Source organism: Papilio xuthus, unplaced genomic scaffold (assembly GCF_000836235.2).
Source record: "Papilio xuthus unplaced genomic scaffold, Pxut_1.1 DF825946.1, whole genome shotgun sequence".
NCBI lineage: Eukaryota > Metazoa > Arthropoda > Insecta > Lepidoptera > Papilionidae > Papilio > Papilio xuthus.
Genome location: NW_013532703.1, coordinates 7164595 through 7187642, shown reverse-complemented (window position 1 = coordinate 7187642; position 23048 = coordinate 7164595). Strand labels below are relative to the sequence as shown.

The window sequence follows — 23048 nt, the reverse complement described above, 5'->3', positions numbered from 1 at the left end:
GCAGTGGAAATAATATGGGCAATGTTAATTAAGATTTGATACTCAAAAACTGTAAACTCCGATGCGAACAATGCCTCCCGTTATTGTGTAAATGCCGGATTTATTTATAAACAAAAAGGGAATTTTATTATAAAGGTTATAAAGCTTCCGATTCCGTTTTTCTTTATAACAATGAACTCATAATATTCAGTGTGTCACATTAAATTTTTCACATACATTCTTCTTTCGTTTTAAACGAAAAAGTTTCAATATGATAGTATTTCTTACTAATATTTTAAATGCGAATGTTTAGATGGATGGATGGATGTTTGTTCAAAGGTATCTTCAGAACGGATCAACGGAATTCTATGAAATTTGGTACAGATGTAGAACATAGTCGGAAAGAACACAAGCCACTAATTATGTTTTTTTTTACCAAGTCGGAGACGTAGTCGCGGGCAACTGCTAGTATCTATTAACCGTGGTTTGAGTTATACCATGACGTCATCAACTCGGTTATACTGCGCGTGACGTGATAAAAACACTATAGCGTAAGGTCAGTAAGTTACAAAATAGCGATATTTGAAGCGCTCAGTTATTTAACTAGTTCAGGGCCGGCTCGGTCTCCACACCGTAATACTCTGTTTCCCGGAAACTTGACCAAATTAAACCACGATGTTATTTTGAACTCGTGCGTGATTTTCCGACAAAACACACCTGAAATCTAGCCTAGATTTCGCTTTGTTTTTCTTCACGTTCGAAAATTCGATGTGAAAAATATGTTTTTGTCCGAATTAAATTGGAGTAAAAATAAATATTTCACGTGTCTTAAGACCGTTGAAAAAACAGCACATTACGATTTAACTAGCCTTTTGCGCGACCAAATAAAGATACCTCTATGTATCTAGCGACGTATTTAACTCTTCCATTTAATCGACAATCGCTTGCATCACAATGTTATGTAAATCTATAAATTAATGAATGAATTAATGGTTTATAAATTTAATATATCATTGAATTGTTAGTTCATACTCTTTGCTTGATGACTAAGAACACTGGACGACGTCCAAACTAATTATGAACCTGCAAATCATGACATACGCTGGGAATGGGCCTCGAGCACGACGAATACATCGCGAATATTTCTACAAGGAGATCTGATACATGACAAGATGGCTGTTTATAATTCTCTTCTGATATAACCGCGTTTATATTGCTGCAACACCTGTACAAAACATATTGCTCTCTTTGTTCTTTTGGAAGCTAATAAGAGAGTAGATAATATGATTTTAATCACTTGTTCGGTAGTGTTAACCTACGGTAATAATTATTGGCTGATAGCCTACGACCATGATCGATCTAGAACGGAACTTGTAACGTTGTAAAACAATTGGCAAATTCATTGACTTGACAACTTTGATGTGTTTTAAATATTAAGTATCGATCGATGAATGGATTAGATAAAGGAAATCAGTTTTATATTCAGAACTTTTTACTTAATTCTAATATTATAAATGCGAATGTTTAGATGGATGGATGGATGAATGTGAGGTATGTGTATGTGTGTCTGTATAGTGTTTTTGAAAATATGTAGAAGGTCACCTACAAATGGATGGATATTTGTTTGAAGGTATCTCCGGAACAGCTGACCGGATCTCGCTGCAATTTGGCATAGATATAGAACATAGTCTAGACGAACACACAGACTACAAATTAAGTTTTTTTTTATTCCGCCTGAACGGAGTCGCGGGCTACAATTATTAATTAAAAATGTAGCATCTTAGTCACGTCTTCCTGTATAAAGGTTGACAACCCTTGTCTTTGTTAATTTACCTTTGAATATCAAAAACCCGGAAGTTGGCAGAAGTGATAAAAGTTCTTAAATAAGAAGCGTATTTATTATCCGTGACAGTTTTAGTCCCTGCGAGGAGGAGGTGATGTTCCTTAAGCGTTATAAATGAGCTGTAATTATATGTGATGGAGAGCAGATATGCATTTTTTCATCAGCACAACCCAAATAAACAGCGCTGCGTTGGCCGCGGTATTCCAGGACACGTATATTTTTGTGTGACAACATTTTGCGGTGAAAAAAAAGTGAATCGTTTATTCTTAATTTCGCTTATGAATTTATTGCAAGATATGAATTATTCCTTGAATATAGGTTACAGTAATGATACAGGGGAAAATACGTTAAAAAAAATTATACCAATTTAAAAAACTATCTATTGTTTTCTTTCGCCCGCGATTTTGCCTGCGCAGAATTTGAAAAAAACAACACCCTTTGTTCTACATCTATGTCAAATTTGAGCGATATCCAAGCAGACGTTTTGGAGATACATTCTAACAAACATCCATCCATCCATCCAGTTATACATCTAAACATTCACATTTATGTTGGTAAAGTTACGTTATTTTTCTTTCGAAATGTAACCAAATCCTTTGCATACATTTATAACATTGTAAATCAGTTTTTTTTCATTCGCACATCAGCGACTGCGTTTACGAAATTTAACAATGTTTACTACAACGTTTAGGTTTATTATACTGTTGCATTATTTTGTTAAGGTTTCTCGGTTTGTTAACGTTACTACAAAATAAACTTCCTGCATACATTGTGCGTGAATATTATGAAGAATAATAAATAATGTATAAATAGACACAAGGCGGTTACCATTTGTATTAAATTGTACGTAATTAAATGTATAGTAAACTAGCTGTTGCCCGAGACTACTTCCGAATTATAAAAAGCTAATGGTCGCATCGTTATGTTATATAGCTTAAAGCCTTCCTCTATAAATGGATGAATAATAATAAAGCCATTTATTTCCTTACAGATAAATCATACAATAAAATTTATAATGTAACTACTTTTTATCTACCTGTAGGAACCCCTGTTCGGGTAAAGGCCTCCTCCAAAGATGCCCAATTTTCTCTATCTTGAGCCACGTGTGTCCAGTTAGTGCCGCCTACTTTCTTTTTAAAGAATATAAATGGATTATCCTACAAAAAATTCAAATCGGACCAATAGTAACTGAGATAAGCGCGTTTAAACAAACTCTTCCGCTTTATAATATTAGTTTAGATGAAATATAACTATTCGGAAGGTAATATGAACGATGTAAAAGTACTTTCGATATTAATTAGATTTGAACCTTATCTGATGAAATAAAAAAATCTTTATTTTACGTCAGTCTTCAGTGATGTCATGTTCACCGGTCTCACAGGATCAATTCCTCTACATGTAGTTGTATCATTCTACTTTCTATTTTTGTTAAATTCTCCAAATAAATAACCTAATTCTATTTTATTGTGTAACTCATCCTTGACCTGAAACTAAAATAAGTAGAACAATTTTAAGTAGAAATTCATGTACCCGTCTCTATTTCTAATGGAAAGTTAGATAAATTTTAATATGAATTTACATAACAGACTTTAGCCCCCCCCTCCCCCCACACACACACACACACGAACACATACACAAACATTTTTAACTTGTATGAGTAGATACAATCTCTAATATTTTTATAATGAATAGAGTCTTTAAACTAATTCAAAAACCATTTGTCTGGCTAGTATTGATCTTTAAAAGTAGAGAAAAAGTCAAAGAGAAAGTTGGCGTTGGACTGCTACTGTTATGAAGTGTAATTAATAAACGAACAACCAGTCTGTTTGTAGACACTTTTGTGAAGAAAAGTTATTGGGATTGGTTTTTTAAAAAGTTTTGACAGGCATCAAGTGTAATTTCCCGGTGATGCAAATAATCGAATAGAGCGTTGACATAGCGTGGAGTTTTTAAAAGACATGAAAGAAAATTAAACATAGTTCACACATCCTTTGTGTTATCTTCTTATCTTTATATATATAATTCTTCTGTGCGTGTGTATGTCAGTGAACTTCTCTCAAACGACTGGACCGATTTTGATGAATTTTTTTGTGTGTGTTCAAGGGGATCTGGGAATGGTTTAGATTCACAATTTTCATCAAATATTAACTTCATATTAATTTATTCAAATTAAAGACGCGTAGACAGGACAACGTCTGGCGGGTCCGCTAGTGTAGGTATATATAAAATTCTCGTGTCACAATTTTCGTTCCCATACTCCTCCGAAACGGCTTGACCGATTCTCAATAAATTTTGTGAGCATATTGACTAGGTCTGAGAATCTATCGAACATCTATTTTTCATCCCCCTAAATGTTAAGGGTTGTCCCACCCCTATTTTTCATTTTTTATTTTTTAGACAAAATTTTTAGTTTTTATTTTTTTATGATACAACAATACATACTTGTACAATCCTAAATTTTCACCCTTCTACGATCAACCCTTATTTTTTAATAGCCATTTTAGTAATTTAATCATTTTTCATCTTCGGTCGATAACTAATCAATCGTCATTTAATATTTTCTTTATATATCTACGCGGACGGAGTCGCGGGCGACAGCTAGTGTATATGTAAATTAAAGACGTCTTTGTATTCGATAGAAGCCAAAAGTCATATCACAAAATGTAGTTCGACTATTCGCAAACTTCTTAGAATTGATTTATCTCCACGGGAACATTATTAGGCATTTCTAGATTTTGTTTGCAAACTCGTCTTAGAATTATTTTGTTTGAGATTTATTGCATGTCTTCAGGATAAAATGTTTCAAAAGAGATTTTTCTTTTTAATTAAATAAAGAAGAAATGTTTTAACATTTGTTGATTTTTTAAATAGTAATTTATAGTCAATTTTATGCTCAACGCTTAAACAAAATATAAATTCGTTAAAGTATGTCTACGGAATAAACTACCAGAAATCTTACTATGGTTTTTATTTAGATATTAAAAAAGATTAATAATGTGTATATTAGAGGAAGTTTGAAAGTAGCGCCAGTGATCGAGAAATTGAGGAGTAAAAGATTAGCGTGGTTTGGACATGTTATGAGGAGGGATGATGATGATATAAGCAAAAAAGTAATGAGATTGAATGTGGATGGCTACAAGGGTAGGGGAAGACCAAAAAAAGTATGGAATGGCTGTGTGAAAGAGGATATGCGTAAGAAGGGGGTAGACTCGGATATGACGGCTGATAGTGATGTATGGAGGAGTAGTACATGCTGTGCCGACCCTCGATAGGGATAAGGGCAGGTTGATGATTAAAAAATCTTAATAGTTTCATCTATATATCTACGACTTCTTTGTTTAAGGTTAACAATTATAAGCATTTAGTTTTGCTGTAGTTCTGATTGTTCATTTTTTCCTTCTTTTTGTAAATTGAGCGGTTGCTATGTGCCAATGCGCTAATAATATCGATAGATTAGTCGAGTTCAATAAACTCGAATCTGTTTTACAAATTGTTTTTCGAATCGATGCGCAATGATTTTCCCGACTGTGACCAATGATGAGCCTAGCTATTTCATCGGTGAGTCACTACAAGGAAAACTTGTTTATTTAATCACTTTCCGTTTGGATGATGACAGTCTCACCAATTTCCCTGAACGTGTAAAATCATAAAATACAAGATGGCACATTTCATGATATTTACTTACAGTGTCGTTGAGAGAAAATCACTGGAAATGTGTGCCGACATGTGGCATTGAAACACTCAACATGTTTTGCTTTGCACTTCGCTTTGTTTACGAATGAGGTAAACGAATGCGTTTGTTTGTGTTGGAATAAAGATGTTCTTTTTTTCTTTTAAATTTCTTAAAAGATTACCTCCGCGTACGTCATATGCTGTAACAACAGGAGACACTTTTACAAGGATTAAACGCTAAGGTTTCGTTTTTTTTAACAATTATCAAAAGGTCTTTACTATACTTATAAATAATATATAAAACAGATATCACATTATATACTTTTGTAGTTATCTATTACATTAAAATAAATGCGTATATTTAAATAGTACGAATTTTTATATAATATCTTAGTTTCTAACAGCAAATTGCATTGACATATACGTCTAAAAATACATACGAAGACCTTGGATGTGTTCGAAATTATCTCTTTATTTTCATCGAGCAACAGAACGTTACTTTGAAGAGCTTTCGTTTTGTTTGGGTTTACATCGATTGCGAATTGATATTACGAAACTTGGAGATCAAACGTTACTGAGATTGAAAAATAACTAGGGCTTAGTTCTATTTCAATGACTGACGCGCGCAAACATTTCGAAAGCCGGTTTAATTTTAACATATTGATGAACTGTTGGGTTCATGGATTTATACTGACTCAGGTCTTTAGTTATATATTTACTTGTATAGATTATGTATGAGTCAATGCTAATATATTAAAAGGTACTTAGGATTGTGATTTAAGAGCGTATGATTTATATTCGCAAAGTGCTAAACATTATCATCAAAGTATACTGATTTCCACTTTAAAGGTTCATTTTTAGAAGGAAAAATGGTACGTTAAGCCTCTTCAGCTATATTTGTCTTAATGTTTCATTGTTATATAAAAATCTTAGGTGTTTAAAAGCTCTTATTCTATGCCTCGTAGGTGACCTCGAAGTTATTGTAGCGCGCAGAACGCGTAGCCTTATAATCGTGCTACGAGTAATGTGTTACACACATTGCAACTTGACCCATTGCAAATCAATTACTTAGGTTTATACCAGAGATAGTATTTTATAATATTACATCTTACTAATATTATAAATGCGAATGTTTGGATGAATAGATGGATGGATGTTTGTTAGAAGATATATCCAGAACTGCAGCATGGATCTCGCTGAAATTTGACATAGATGTAGAATGTGATCTGGAAGAACATATAGGCTATTAATTAAGGTTTTTTTAAACAACGCAAACGGAGTCGCGGGCTATTACTAATCACAAGAAATTGGCCACAACTTAGGTCATTGGAGGCTATTAATTTAAAAAAGTGAAGAGAGTGTGGAAATAAACTGTCCTCTTCACGCTCGCTTAAACTTGAAGGTTCGCAGATTTAATGATGTTTAAAAATATAATCGCGGTCCAGACGTCGAGGTTATATGTTAACTTTGTTGACAAGTGCGACATACATACAGTCACACTATTCCAATATATTCTTTTATATTCGTACTCGACACATGTTTAATATATACATATCAACACATTTCTATAATGACAAATTAAAATTATTTAAAAGTAATTTTTTTTAATCGCAATATTTAAATAACTTATAAATAGTATTTATTGTTCACTGCTCTGATAAAAACATTAGCCAGAATTAGCGACCGCACAGTAAATTATTAAGCCACAATCTGACACAACAATCTCCGCAATTTTTGTGTCCTGTAATAAATTACACTTTTCAGGTGAGAACACTCGTAAAAATATTTTTCTTTTTATCTTTCCACAAAACGACAAATTAATGTAAACTTTGTCGCTCCGGTGTTTTCCCCATGGATCTGTGTCAATATATTTCTTGTAAAGAATAAATACGTCTCACTTGTGTTTATAAATAGCGGCTAACCGGAACAAATATACGGCACACCGTCTGCCTCCGACAGAGGTGCAAATTGATGCGTGCGCCGTGCCGTGCGCCTGCGCTAAGTAAAGCTCGCCGCTCGCCAGCCAGCTCAGTCAAGCTCCAACCACCGCAGTGAACGATCGTGTACACTTGTGCCGCGAAACAAATACGATAACTTACTTACTATTCAAAATAAACAAAATTTTAATTCAGTTGTAAACAAATAATATGACAACGTAATATTAAGTGAAGCCGCGATGTCCTTTTGTAGAATAACGGGCCGCAGCAGGGGTCTGCCCAAACCCAACTACTTCCCGCTCCTCGCGCCGATCTCTCCGGCGGATGCCAAGCGCTGCTGCAGGATCACCGGCAAATCATACGGTTTGCCAACTCATCACTACATTCCAGTGCTTTTGACGGCGAGTTCTTCCAAAACAAAGTGCAAAATAACAAATGTGGCTGGTGAACTTGGACCCCACCATTATGCGCCAGAAATTAACTATGGCAACAGAAAACATGACCTGCTCCCGGATTACAGATACATATTCCCTATTCTTGACGGATCTACTGAAGCTCAAAAAGCATTAATGGATATGTTATTAACCAAACAAGTTACCGAAGAAAAGCGATACGTTTATACTGTTCAAGAAAGACGCTGTGGCTTAGTGTTCTCCGCTCGTATGGAAGCTGCCGTGCGCGATGGAGATGTCAGGGATGTGATGCTCGCCAAGGATTCTGATACTGTTCTTATAAAAACAAAACAGGGTCGAAGTGTTTCCATGGACTTTAAAGATTTTACCGAAGACGTAGAAATGTATGAAGGAGAAGGACCGAATGCGGAAGTGCTCAAGCAGAGGGAGCAAGAAGAACTTGAAGAAAGGAAAAAGAAACGAAAACGAGCAGCGGGATTATCCTCAATGAAAAAAATATTTGAAACTAAGGAAAAACTTGCAGAAGTTCAAGAAATAGAAGAAGAAATACTTCGTCAAGATCGTTTGGCCAAAAAAGCTAAACTAGAAAAAATAAAACATGAAAAACATGACACAAAGAGCTATTTGTGTGACAATTTTAGCATAAACGAAATGCGATCCAAATCTAGCATTACTGTGTGTAACGGAGAATGGAAAGATCAAATACATCCACTGATGGAAACGTGGGATTGGGACTTACTCGAAAAAGATACGAAAGATGAGCATTTTATTCCTAGGAGCACAACATTACCTTCACCAGTTAAAATAACACCTTATCATTGTGAAACGGAAGTATACCAAGTTGATAGAAATATTAGTGAAGTGACCATACCTCTGGAAAACGTTCCTAGTGTAAACCCTTTAAAACCGGTCAAAAACCGGCCATGTGAAACGATATTACAAGCTGTGAAGGAGCTTTCGCAGGAGCGCTTAACTGAAACTTCTGATGTGACTGAAAAACTGTTCGAAGAAAATAAATTAGACATGTTGCCCACTTTAGAAACTTTACCTAATGTTGTGAAGAACATTAAAAAAGGTAAAAGGGAAAAAATCGCTAAAATATCGGGACTCACATTAGATATTAATAAGGCAAAAACCTTTATTCCTGGGCAACATATAAATACACCTCAAGGATTGGTTTTCGTTCCCGGCCAGACTGTCGAAACCCCAGTAGGACCTGTTTTTGTACCAGGTTTAAGTGTAAACACGCCTGCTGGCCCCGGTCTTATTCCTGGCCACATAGTAACATCAGAAAATACACAAGAGCCATTCTTCCTTGCCGGCCAAGTTTTACAGACAACAAATGGCGAAGAATTTGTTTGTGGACAGACTATTAAAAATAAAGACACATATCGCTTCACAGAAGGCCAAACGGTTTTGTCAGAAGAAGGTCTTAAATTTGTACCAGGCAAAGTTATTAATAATGGACCCGAAGAAATATTTGTACCGGGTCAAACAATTTTAACACCAGATGGTGCGCAATTTATTCCCGGTCAAACAATTACAGAAAATGGAGAAATATCATTCACACCGGGGCAAAATGCTAAAATAAATAATGAATGGCAGTTTGTTCCAGGACAAGTTGTACATCAAGATGATGAATTACATTTCGTTCCTGGAGCGACTTTGGCAACACCAAATGGTCTAAAATTTGTACCAGGCCAAACTGTCCTTAGTGATGGTGAGGCATGTTTCGTACCGGGAATCACAAAAACGACTAATAATGGGTTAGAATTTATACCAGGCACTACCGTTGAAACGATCGACGGACCAAAATTCATTGAAGGTCAGATCGTGCATACAGACTACGGGCAAAAGTTTTTACCAGGAAAAACAATCGTTCAAGCTAATGGACATGTTGAATTTTCTGTTGCAAAATCTATTGATGATATCAATTTTACTGAAGGTGCTCCCGTAGGTTTGCCAATAGATATTAAAACTTGTTCTGTATCCGAAGAGTCTCTATATGTTTTTGGCCATATGGTACAAACTGTTAAAGGCATTGAATTTTATCCCGGCCCTAAAATGCCTAAAATAGAAGGTAAAGTTGTTCCAGGAAGACTTGTCAAAAACGGATTAAATGAGTCTCGTTTTGTGCCCGGTATGATGGTCGAGGGAATTTTTGTACCGGGACAAATCGTGTTTACAGAGAACGGTGAGCAATTTGTTCCAGGACAAGTTGTTGATACGGCAGAAGGGCCCAAATTTGTACCGGGTCAAGTTGTCAATACAAAGAGTGGTGCAAAATTCGTTCCTGGTCAAACCATTCATACTATCGACGGGCCTCGTTTCGTTCCTGGTCAAATAATTGAAACAAAAGCTGGTCCTACATTTATACCTGGTCAAGTGATTTGGACTGAAGATGAAGGGTCACGATTTGTTCCTGGTCAAGTTGTTGATACCGAAGAAGGCCCAAGATTTGTTCCAGGTAGAGTTATTGAAACAGAAGATAATGGCGTAACCTTTGTACCAGGGCAAATTGTACAGACACCTGAAGGTCTAAAGTTCGTTGCTCCAGATCTGACTGAAGGAGAAGAGGGATTAGAATTCTCTGTGCAAAGTTTTGTTGTTACACCTGAAGAACTCAAACTTTTGAAGGTGAGAACTAACCCAAATGACACTACATCTACAAAAGGTGAACTTACAATTGACACAAACATGTTACGTCAATTATCTGAAGCTGGCATGTCGATAGGTAGACAAGTTCCCGCTGATCTACCTGCAATAAATATTATATTAAACCAAACAAGGAATGCTGAGGCATTGAAAGCTTTTATTACTGATTATGGTTTAAAAGATGACATTGCTAATCAACTAATGGAGATTATTACGTCGATAATTGATATGAGTGGTCATTTGAAGACTGATATTTATGAAAGCAAAGTAGAAAATGACTCCAAAAAAGGCAGATTTAATAAAAAACGACTTGATAGCTACAAATACGAAGATGAACAAGATGTGCAGCAGGAAAATGTTAAAAATTCAATCGCAGCAGCAGTTTTGGCAGCCCTAGTTACAGCTGAGCAGTTTGAAGAAATAAACAATAATAACAGCAGAGAAAAATATCAACTAATCTTAAAATCTATCGACACTATATTGGGACAAGCTATTGATGAAAATTTTGTATCGGCTATGTATAAAATTCTTCAAACGGAGGAAAGTAAAGAAACGCTTCGAGAAGAAATTCTTGAAAACTCTTCGAAACAAAAGATAGAATTAATTAAAATTGCTTTAAACAGTACATTACACAAACATTCCCTGGAAGAAGAAGATATAATTGAAAAGTTTTGTGACTTTCTGAGCAGCGAAAATGAAGTCTTGGGTCCTGCCTTTAAAAATATCACTAAAAACGATGCAAGCGTTCTCCGCCACGTACTTAAACATATCTCCGAGTCCATTTCCTTTATTAAAACTGATAATGAAGCTGCGGAAACTCTCCAAAAAGTGATTGTGTCCGCGGTTCAAGAGAACAGTACGAAAGAACTAGAAAACATTTTACAAGAAGCTGAATCAAGTGACATTAAGCAATTGATTGGACAATCAATCGGTCTCGCTCGAGTACTTGGCATGCATGATGTGGTCAAAAAGTTATCAAGTACTCTTGAAAATGAGACAAACTTAGCTAATCTATCCAACGACGCCGAAAGTATGAACATTTTAAAAAGGGTAACAGTTATGAGGAAACTTGCAGATAAAACGTCTAGTTTATACTCTGCTCTACAAAAACTAGAAAATGATCCACAGCTCGCTCGTACAGATCCCAAATTAAGGGATTTAGTACGAGAAAGCGCTGCTCTAATGATCATACCTGAAGATCGGCCTTTAATGACTTCTGATGAGGTTCCATTAAGTTTGCTTCAGCCCGAAAACAGTTTAGCTATGGAAGACTTTTTGTTCCAACGCAAGAAACATCGGGGAGCGTTATTGATAATGAAGAAAGGCTTGCAGGCTGTGGTGCCTCGCGAAGCGAGTCGGTCAGTTCTGACCGGTGAAGTAGCCTACACAGTTCTCGATGAAAATGGCATAAGACACTTTGAACCGCTCCACGTATTCTCAGCATTAAATCTTAGCAAACCTATCGCACATCGTTTTAGTATGTACAGCTGTCCAGTCGTAGATGACAACGAGGAGGACCTTCAAACATTTACTGGCTATTGTAATATAAGTAACAGTCAAAGAATAACCAAGTTCGGTGGATGGAACCGACGGTACAGCGGTGTACATGACAGAGAAAACACACGAAGCAGAGTAAGCAGTTTGGACAATACACCCAGTTACAGACGTTACTCCTCAAGATCATTAACTAGATCTAGGTCTACTTGTAGCAAAAGCCCACCTAAGGTAATCTAAAGTTTTAAAAACTAATGCAATATTTGAAATCATAGGTAAACGGTATTTATTACTTGATCAATAAAATAGTGGCTGTAGCTAACCAGTTGTTTGTTTTGTTCCAGGTAGAGGATGTAGTCGTGGCGCCGTGTGACTACACCGCCACAGCCGATGATGAAGTGTCGCTAAAGACCGGCGACATTGTCGAGGTTCTCGACACAAAGTCCGCCCCCGGGGCAAAGTGAGTACACACTTTTGTACTGCATGATACGAGCTTTGCACAATCGTGCCCTCCTTTATATGTTTACTCTGTAAATAGCTAACCGACATGCATGTCTTGCGAAACACATGTTACTGGTGCCCGCACACAACTAACTCGTTCTAATTGTTTTATTGTGATATGCCTTACATTTGCTCATGACATCACACTGTATAAAATGAATAAAAATCAATATTTAGAACACCCTTTTTCATTATTCTAGTTCCGTATAACATAAATTTAATACTAAAGTATCAAAATGCTAATCTAAATCGTTTTCCTGCAATTCTGTTGAACACAGTTAACCTGAATAGTCCATCTATAGTTGGCTCAGTAGTCTCTAAAATGATGTAACCAAAATAGTGTAAATAAAATCAAAATGTCAAGAATGCGTTTTATTGCATTCGAAAGTGGCGGACATCGGCGCTGGATAAAATTAGAGCGCGGTCGTCGCTCCAGCTTACGTAACATCGCCATCTCGAACACTATTACCTTCATTTTTATTCTATCATCTAATTCATCACCATCTGCATCACAATCATCACCAGTTACGTAATATAGTTCCCTTATTGATGCAGGTACAGAGGGCGGGTTTATAGTTACGAGAATCATTTCTTCCAATCGAGAGGTCCCTCCTTGGACTATGTGTTTAGTGTACCCACATACAAAATGTATTATTATTGATCTCTTAATTATGAGAAGAGGAATTGAAGAAAATAAAGGCGAAGTCACACTATCATTGTAAATATCTCGCTTGAAGCAAGCAACGCCGGAAGTATATGTTGTATGTATAATCTACTTGTTGTGATGGATATTATTATTGTGATAACTTTAGTATTTACTTTTGGATATATTTAGTCGTTTGCGCACAATGTATCAGATCGCTCGACTATCCACGTGTAAAACAAAGGTAATGTAACAAATAAAGACAATAAAATCTATGGAGTTTCTTTTAAATATATATCTTTTACTAGCTTAAAATACAATTTAGTTATCTGTGGTTATTGTTGGAATCATATTTTTTAAAACTTCTGTTGCCATAAAAAATATATTAGTATCGAAACAAAAACGAAAACTTTTTAGGAAAATTAAGGAATTAAGTGGTCAGACGATCAAATAATAAAATAAAAAATATTGTAATATTACGTGAATATAAAAATGTTTTAACGACACTTTACCTTTATCACATTCTCACGCCTCTATAAAATGAACATAAATTCTACGTCATAGGAAATTAATTTAATCTTCTTATCTCTGTATAAATTAATATAATTATCTACACACTTCTTTGTTTGAACGAGGATGTGCGTAAGAAGGACGTGAATTCAAATATGACGGCTGATGGAGATGTATGGAGGAGTACATACTGTGCTGACCCTCCTCGTAGGGATAAGGGCGGGTTGATGGAGTCACTTCTTTGTTTATTGAGAGAGGATTTTATACTATACTACGAATATGTTTGAAATATGTGTGATGAGATGTCATATACATACGTAATATTCTGAACATCATCATCAGCTCACTATACGTCTCCACCGAGGTGCTCGGAGCCTACCCTAAGTTAAGGGTGATTTAGGCCATAGTCAACTGTTCAATTCTGAACATAAGATCTTGAAATTCTCTTCAGATATTCCTTCATTTTGTTTTATTTTAATTTCCAAACTAAAAGTAAATACATTTGTACGTTGATTTAAGGTGTTAAAATTTGATTCTATTATTTAAACGATTCTAAAATACGATTTGATAGTATCATGATTTGTCTTGATGAAAAATAACTTATCTTTTACTTCATTGAACGAAATACAAAATAAAATGTGGGCGAATAAGAAAAATATATTTATTGTACCAAATATATTTGTTGTTGGCTTTAGCTGTTTAATAAAAGATAGAACATAAAATTATTAAATGAGTAAAATTTAAATAGTTAATATTATAGATATTTGAAGCTAAAAGATAAATTTCTACAAAGATGAAAGCAATCACATATGTGGTACATTATATATCTTTAGTTCTTTGCACTCGAGCAGCCAGCGTGTCAGCAGATATTTTTAGTCGCTCTAAAGATTAATGGACGAAATGAACTTCATTTTTAATATTAACTGACAGAGAACTAGGCTTTTTTACACGTGGATAGAATAATCACGCAGAGTAGCAGACAGTGTAAGTACTGCTACTGTTTTAACGCACACGCGTTATGTGTTCAAATATTACTGAGCTTTCCACTGCTCTTTTTTACTATTCTGCCCTCGTGTAAAGTTTCTTTATATAAGCTACGTCGAAGCATCGCACGAGACTCCGGTTGGATATGGACGAATGCGACATTGAATGATGACACCGTTTTTTGGCGTCTTCTATATGACATTTTGACGAGCTCGGTCATCAATCAATTCTGGCAAATATTTTGATTGTGTACAGCATTGTGTGGGTCGCGCTCTGCACCGAGGCGCGCCAATTAGAGGTCGTTGTTCATAGATTTATATTTGAATGGAACTTGGCTTTACTTCCTCAGACGCGCCAAATGAAATATAACGACCGTGGCAAATCTTGCTACAGGTTAATTAGCAAAAGTTAATTATTCTGAATATTGATTGTAATAAAACGAATGTGAATTATAAAAAACAATATAATCATAACGTCAAAGTTGTTGTTAAGCGTATGCGATCAATGGCTACTCATAGATTGCATCGAATAAATAAACATATTACGTATAGTGCCTGGATGACCGAGCTTTGCTCGGTATTTTTTTTTAATTGTGTTTTTTGGAAATTATATTATATTTAAGTACGAATTACTAATAAAATGATGATATGAATAATATTTTTCGATCTTACCGATAGAAAAAGTTAAGTTTATGTTTAAGTTGATTATCGATAAAAACGAATAAAATGACATTTTCTAAAAATGATTCCTAGCTAGATCGATTTATCGCCCCCGAAACCCCCTATATACTAAATTTTATGAAAATCGTTGGAGCCGATTCCGAGATTCCAATTATATATATATGTATATACAAGAGTTGCTCATTTAAAGATATAAGATATAAACTAGAAATTACTTATAGAATTATCGAGGGTGAAACTGAGAGAAAGAAGTTTTAATTCAAGTAGTAAAATTTATCTCAAGGAGGTTGCTTTTAAAATGAAATGATTGAGTAGAGAAACACAGTCGCTACGAATAATAAGAAAAAATGAAGAAGGAGGTACTAAATAATTCCTGCACTGATATAGGTTAGTTTATATAATATTTAATAATTTACCTATGAAAAAAGTTTTATCAAGAATCTTTAAGATTCTCAGAATATAAAGAAATCAAATAAACCATTTAAATATTAAATGGAACAACTATTCACGGACATTGAACATTATCATTCTGTTATCCAAACAATTTACTTCGTCGGTGACATAAATGCTCCCGTTGTCTCATCACAAGATAAATTTTCCATTTTTTTCTTTCCAACATGAGTCACAGTCAGGTAAGAATGATGGTGGGATTTTATAAAAATGAAAATCATCCGTGTATCGCCCACCTAATGATTTCTGAGAAGGCAATGTGCCGTCCGAATAGAGATCGTTCACCTGGCTCCCCTCCAACACTGTCAGGTAGACTCTTTTCATTTTACCAACATTTTACCGGCATATTTATTTGTTCTTCTCGCTATTTCTGTTCGTTGCAGAAAATAGCACCAACCCACGATACTTGATGCAAAACTTTACTCTTAGTATTGTCGGTAGAAGTCTGATAAATTAAGAGAAAGAAAGCTTCTTTTTTTCTTTAAGGTTTAAACCTTTAGTATAAACGGCCTAATATTTGTTTAATGTTAAAGTTCAATACTAACAATACTTCAGATATATCCATCTCTATAAGAACTTTTGAAGTTTGAAAGAACTTTCAAAGTGAACTTTAGGCTGTGGCGTGTAACTTTTATTAGAACGATATCCCAATCGATATCCAAATGTTTGAATGTAAGCAAAATTGTTACAAGTTATGCTCAAAACGACTGTATGGATGAAATTTGGTATAGATGTAGAAAATCGTATGAAAGAATACATAGACTACTAATAAGGTTTTTTTTTTATTAACTCTGCGCAAACGTAGTCGCGGGCGATAACTAATATTGGCTGCAGATATAATAAAAGAATGCATACCAATAGATTTAATGTAAGTCATCAGTGCATTGCTCTTGCTTAACTGTTAGAATTACCAGCTAAATGTTATTCTGGAGCGTGTGATGTGCGCGAGGCGGTGGTGGAAGGGGGGGGGGGGGCTGGTCGCTGGAAACTGTGCCACTGCTGACGTCACGTACTTTCTGGGCCGCACTGAAATAGCCACCGTCCGCCATGAAAACTTAGCTTAATGCTCTCTTGTTGTTACTTGCTCGAACTTTCGAGTGAACTTTCGAGCTTCTTTAAGTTTTGTATTAAAATTATACCGTTTTATCGTCCGTTTTCTTTTACTTATTAAATCAAAAGAAATTGTGGAAAACCCTACAGGTGATTAAAACTTTAATATAAAATTGGATTTTTCTTCCTGAAGCTTAGAAACTACATATTGTATGCATTTGAATCACCCGTTCTATAGAGACATCCAGAAAATACTGAATCTGTGCCTGACATCTCTCAGTGACACTTGAAAACCTGTAAGTTCGTTTTAACTCAAGGTAACCGGAGAGTCGCCGGACCCTGACATTGAGGCGTCGCCACGCACCGTCCCAACCCGTCCAACGTGATTGATGGAAAGGAAACACTCGTTCTCAAGAAAACTCAACACTTTTTAATTTATTTCTAGCCACGAGCTCTCAACCGCAGATTAAAAAGATATTCTTAATTTGAAAAAGTGACATTTTTAAATTACCTTCAATCAACGACTTCCCGTTCTTTCGATTGCCAGCGTGATTTATTTTGAATTTAGAATAAAGTCAAATCTTACGTTGTTGAATGCCAGTATCAATCTTGTATGATTTAATGTAATTAAATTAAGATTAAAATTAAGTAAAAAGCTTATATAACAGAAGATTTATGTCTGTTGGTTTAGTCTATAACAATAAGAAGTCACATATACGTTGATTGAATATACATACAGACAATTACACTGTCCGTTTGATTTCAACTAGGTGTTTGAATTTCGCACATATTTTGCCTCGACCTCATTCACTAGAATAATAAACACAAACATTTCTAACATCTGTTGTAAACTGTTATATGAGATATACTTGTATTAATATTGAAAAACTTAACACCTTTCATATAGAATATCAAATAAATGTTTGGATAAAAAAGCTTTAAAAAACTCAACACTAAAATGGCTTATCCAACTTTCCATGGCAACTAAATATTTCGGTTAAAAAAGACGATCGGAGCTTTTAATATTTAAGTTATAAATATGTATGATATTTACACAAAAACAATCATTTCTTTACTATAAATACACTTATTAAGAAGAGATAAACATAAATTAAAAAAAAATCTGCTATGATCTGAGCAAATTTTATCTCTTCATTCTCTTCATATCTTTATATATATAATTCTTCTGTGAGTGTGTATGTCACTGAACTTCTCTCAAACGACTGGACCGATTTTGATGAAATTTTTTGTGTGTGTTCAAGGGGATCTGGGAATCGTTTAGATTCACAATTTTCATCAAATATTAATTTCATATTAATTTATTCAAATTAAAGACGTGGAGACAGGACAACGTCTGTTGGGTCCGCTAGTATTCTTATATATTCTGATTTGTATCATTCCAGTAGTTTACTTAGTCTTTTCTTTGTTCCTATATACCTCAGAACAAGCATGCTGTATCCATTATGTAAACCCTTCTCCCGTCCTTCAGGAAGCCGCGTGTGGACCACGAGCTAGACGTCAGTGCACAACTCCTCGACGCCTCGGCAGCTAAACACAAACTCGCCGTGCGACCGAAGAAAAATCATCCGAAAAGAACGAAGAATGCGAACGAGAATGGAGAAAGGTATATACTAGTTGTGTGCCCTTGCCCTTATGCCAACTAACTGTTATGCACAATAACTGCCTATGCTATTATTACGTTTTATTTTTGTAAACTAAATCCATTAGATATTGGAGAAAGAGCTTTTATACGAGGTTATGATTCAAATAAACATGGGTTTTCTTTGTCCTGGATAATCGAGCCATCTCGCTCATTTTTAATCTCAGATAACAAATAATTTACACATATATTTTAGCAGTGGAAGCCCACGGTAAATTTGAAAATATAACATCAATGTAACTCAGCAAGAAGCTGACGGAGTATTTTATGTCATTTCTTTGTCGTTATTAACAAACAAAGAAATAGACGTAAATAATATCGGAGCTACTTAGTGCCGTAGTCCGTCTACGTTGACCAAAATAAATCAGACAAATGCCCCAAATACAAATACAACAGTAAAATATCACACAGCAGTCGCACAGTCGCCGCCTCGCAAACTGAAGTGTATAAGGCTACGTGCACACTAACTTTTTATCGCACGGGGAAACAACTTTACAAAAAACTTTTACAAGGAAAATTATAACATTTTATAACACTTTGTTTTTTGCTTTTCTTCAAAAAAGAAATCTCGCCACAATAAGGGTTAATTTTATTGCAACCATGATTATGAAAACATTTTGTTATAATACACATTTTTCATCGTTCAAGGAAATATCGTTTGTGTGCTCATGGCCTTAGGAAAGCGGCTCTGCCAAAAGTTCATATATTTTAACACTTAACAAGCCTAGTGTTGCGCAACAATGTGATTTATTATGTTGTATACATGACCCCGTTGCTAATGTTACATTTTAATGCGAATTTACATGCACATGGTAACATTGTTTGAGTTTCAAGCTAATTACGTACATTAACGATGCTCAACGTAATTCTGTAGTAGTCACAATTATATGCAGTTTTGGTAGGTCATGGTACCATGGTTAATAATTATTACTTAATAAAATCACGCTAAGTATAACACGATAACGTAAAAGAGAAAGAGAGAGAGCGATAGAGAGAAAGAGAGGTGGAGAGGGCGAGAGTGACAGTTCAGAATAGTTGTTGTTTTTATTATTCACTCGAAAGAGCAGGCAAAGGAACTAAGCCATACAGCCTTGTCTTTTTTATTTTGAATATAGAGAATTTTATAATGTATAGGCCGCAGGCAAGTCTTATTTTTCTTCCTTCCATCTCTTCCGTTCAGAATAGTAAAATGACACTGACCATTGACGTCACAGATTAGGCAATAAAAAAGTATTATTAAAAAGTTTCATTCGTAAATATAAAAGTAGCAAAATGTGTTCGACGCTGAGTGATTTAAGATGGATTTATTTCCATCGATATTTCGTATCCAAACCTATTTTGGAATATAATACATCTCCAGAGGGCGCGTTACGTCGTATGCGGTTGACGTAGATTTATCGCGACATCGAATGCATCTCGCAAATCTCGGTCAAGATTAAACAAGAACACGTTATTTATTCCCAGAGCTGTTCGAACTTATATCGAGATATTATACACTTCGTGTCACAAAGTTTTGAGGTTATAGTGCATTTACAATGATAAAAATATCACAAATAACTTGTTATATTAAACTCGTAGTTTTCTTAGACCAAATATCCTACTAGCATCTATGCCAAATATCAGTAATGCCAAATTTTTAAAAAATTACAAAATATAACATCTCTTACCATGGGTTTCTGAAAGAAATATCTATGATGAAAACAAAAGATTAGATTACATTAAAGATTACATAATAATTTTAAGTTTGTTTTATCAAAGAAAGTGACAGGGACGACAATATGTTATATGCAAAGATTTTAGTCTCAGAAACCAACGATTATTGAAGTAAACAGCTGGGCATAGTAACGATGAGTTTCCTTTTCCTTCCATAGGAAAACTACAACTTAAAACAACAAGCACATAAATCAGAAGACAGTAAATGTCATCTAGAAAACATCTTAGGAATAAGATTGTAACAAAGAAAAAATTGTGTGGCAAAAATGTATTAATAATTGAGCTTATCACCTCCTCAAAGGTCGGCAACGCATCTGCGGTGCCTCTGGTATTGCTGATGTCCATGGGCGTCGTTTAACACCTCGGTGTTCCCGCTGCTCGTTTGCTCCCTTCTGTTATAAAAAAAAATGTGTGGCAAAAGGTCAGAATGTATAATGAAAATTATTTCGTATTATAATATGTATTTCCTTGAATAATTTAGCCTAATTCCATACAAATCACGGGGCTACGTGAATAATAGATAAAGTCTAAGAATTAATTTGTAAACGCCCGCGCGCGCCACCCAGCGGCTGGTGAATGTAAACTCATCAAGATATTGTCCGCAACATAAATCTAATCTGATGTAATAAAACTGATAGGTCCTGCCTAGGGTTGTCGACTTCCTTAAAAATATTTCTGACAACTGACGATAAAGGAAAAACAACACAGTTAATTTACCTACTTACCATTGGGCTATGGGCCGATTGTGATTTTTTTATTAAAAATTCAACATGCAAATCTTAAGAACTTAAGTTTTTTTTGTCTGACTATGGGTCAGGGGTCAAGCATTTGACTTGTAATCCGCAGGTCCTGGGTTCGAAGCCGCCATATACCAATGTGTTTTTCGATTTCCGACATATGTACGTTTATCCGACGTTCTAACGGTGAAGGAAAACATCGTGATGCAACCTGCACATATCTGAGAAGAAATTCAAAGATATGTGTGAAGTCAACCAACCCGCACTTTGCTGGCATGGTTGACTATGGCCTAGTCACCCCTAACTTAGGGTAGGCTCCGAGCCCCTCGGTGGGGACGTATAGTGAGCTGACGATAATGAGAACAAGGATATCTTATTTAATTTAGATTTATGGAGTTTAATAGATGTATGTAGATATTTAGTTATAAAAAAAAGTATGGAATGACTGTGTGAAAGAGGATATGCGTAAGAAGCGGGTAGACTCGGATATGACGGCTGATAGAGATGTATGGAGGAGTACTACATACTGTGCCGACCCTCGATAGGGATGAGGGCAGGTTGATGATGAGACATTTAGTTTTAAATTACCTTTGACTATATTATAATACATAATTTAGTAATTCTATTTATTTTAAAATATAAATTGTATTTGTTAAAAAATTATTATTTACGCGACATATCTCGAGCTTGACAACCCTAGTTATTACAAATCTACGGAGTTCAAGCGAATTATTTGCGAAGGCGGCTCTATTTATCTCACATTTTATTTATTACAATTGGCTGAATTTTCGGAATATTTAATTTTGTATTTGATACGAGTATGACAATCAAAAGGGAACAATTTACGATTCTCGTGCGAAAAACAGATGCTGGTACTTGAGGGAGAATTCTTACCAATGGTACTTTATATACATGTTTACTCATATTAAAAAAACACATAATATAAAGTCATTATTTCTAATTGTTCTTGAAAAGACATGGATGTCAAGGTATTTTTGGACAAAACTATCGGCAAAGAAGGTTCACAGTTATGATATTATTTTAAAAAATCTTTATAATTATAAATTGTATTATGTCCTCCATTTATTATGGCCATTGAGCCATTGAGAAATAATATAATTGAAGAGCTCGGCCACTTTACAAACTCGTAATAATAAAAAGAAATTTAAAAGCTAATCCAGATATGTTCCATGACCACTTAAATTCAATTTAATATATATTAAATTAATTAAATTGAAGTTTTGTTGAAAAAAATTACAAATAAGATTAATTAATTTAATGATTTGATGGTTTATATTAAATAGCTATTGAATACTATTTATACTGGAGATAAACTGCAGCTCAGTTCATTACTGCCAACAATAATGAAAACACTTCTTTTGTGAGACGATATACAATTTCAAAGGTTTTTTTTCGCGTTCTGTCTGTTCTAGATTTATATTTAGAGCTCGAAGTTGTCAACGAGATGTTCAATTTTTTCATAAACAGTATTAGACGAGATGTATTCTTCAGGGACATGTCGCGGGTTGTGTGGGAGGCAAACACGGGCAATGCAGAAATTGTACAGTTTTTGGATAGTTATTTGAAATATAGATTACAATCTTGCTATCCAAAGAAAACTTTCATAAAAAGACAAATCGAACAAGAGGTTAGACAAAGTGCATTCGCTCCGAAGCGATTCTTTAGCGAATTTCAAAATTGTATGGAACTAAACTGATATACACGGCTTAACACTCACGTATATACGTCCGGTGTTTAGCCGTGTTTATATATCAGTTTAGTATAATGTCTCACGAAAGTTTGAATAATTGTATGGAACTGACGTGCAACAATCACGTGACTTATTATGAATTAGTGGAACTTATTGTCAGTTCGATACATTTTTGAAGTCCGTTATGTAATCGCTTTGAAGCGAATGCACTTTCTCTAACCCCTCGGGTGTTACAAAAATCAAACTGTTTTATTCCTCGCTCTGTTCATAACATTGATATTTGCTGGTGACAGATTTATTACCAAAATTTTTAATTCTTATAACTACAGCAAATAACTGTAAGAGAATTACAAAACTTACTAATCTATTGACACCACAGAGTAATCGTTCAAACAGACAAAGTGCGATATAAAACT

The 23048-nt window shown here is 34.9% G+C and overlaps 1 protein-coding gene across 5 annotated transcripts in view; it reads left to right on the top strand.

The window, feature by feature from the left end:
- The first annotated feature begins 7516 nt into the window (after positions 1-7516).
- Positions 7517-23048, top strand: part of Obsc (Obscurin) — a 55240-nt gene continuing 39708 nt past the window's right edge. For all 5 annotated transcript variants that reach the window (XM_013320461.1, XM_013320465.1, XM_013320463.1 and 2 more), the window contains exons 1-3: positions 7517-12224; positions 12338-12453; positions 18301-18435. In XM_013320461.1, coding sequence (XP_013175915.1) covers positions 7671-12224; positions 12338-12453; positions 18301-18435 — 4805 coding nt within the window. In that variant the 5' untranslated portion in view covers positions 7517-7670. The remainder of the gene's footprint in view (positions 12225-12337; positions 12454-18300; positions 18436-23048) is intronic.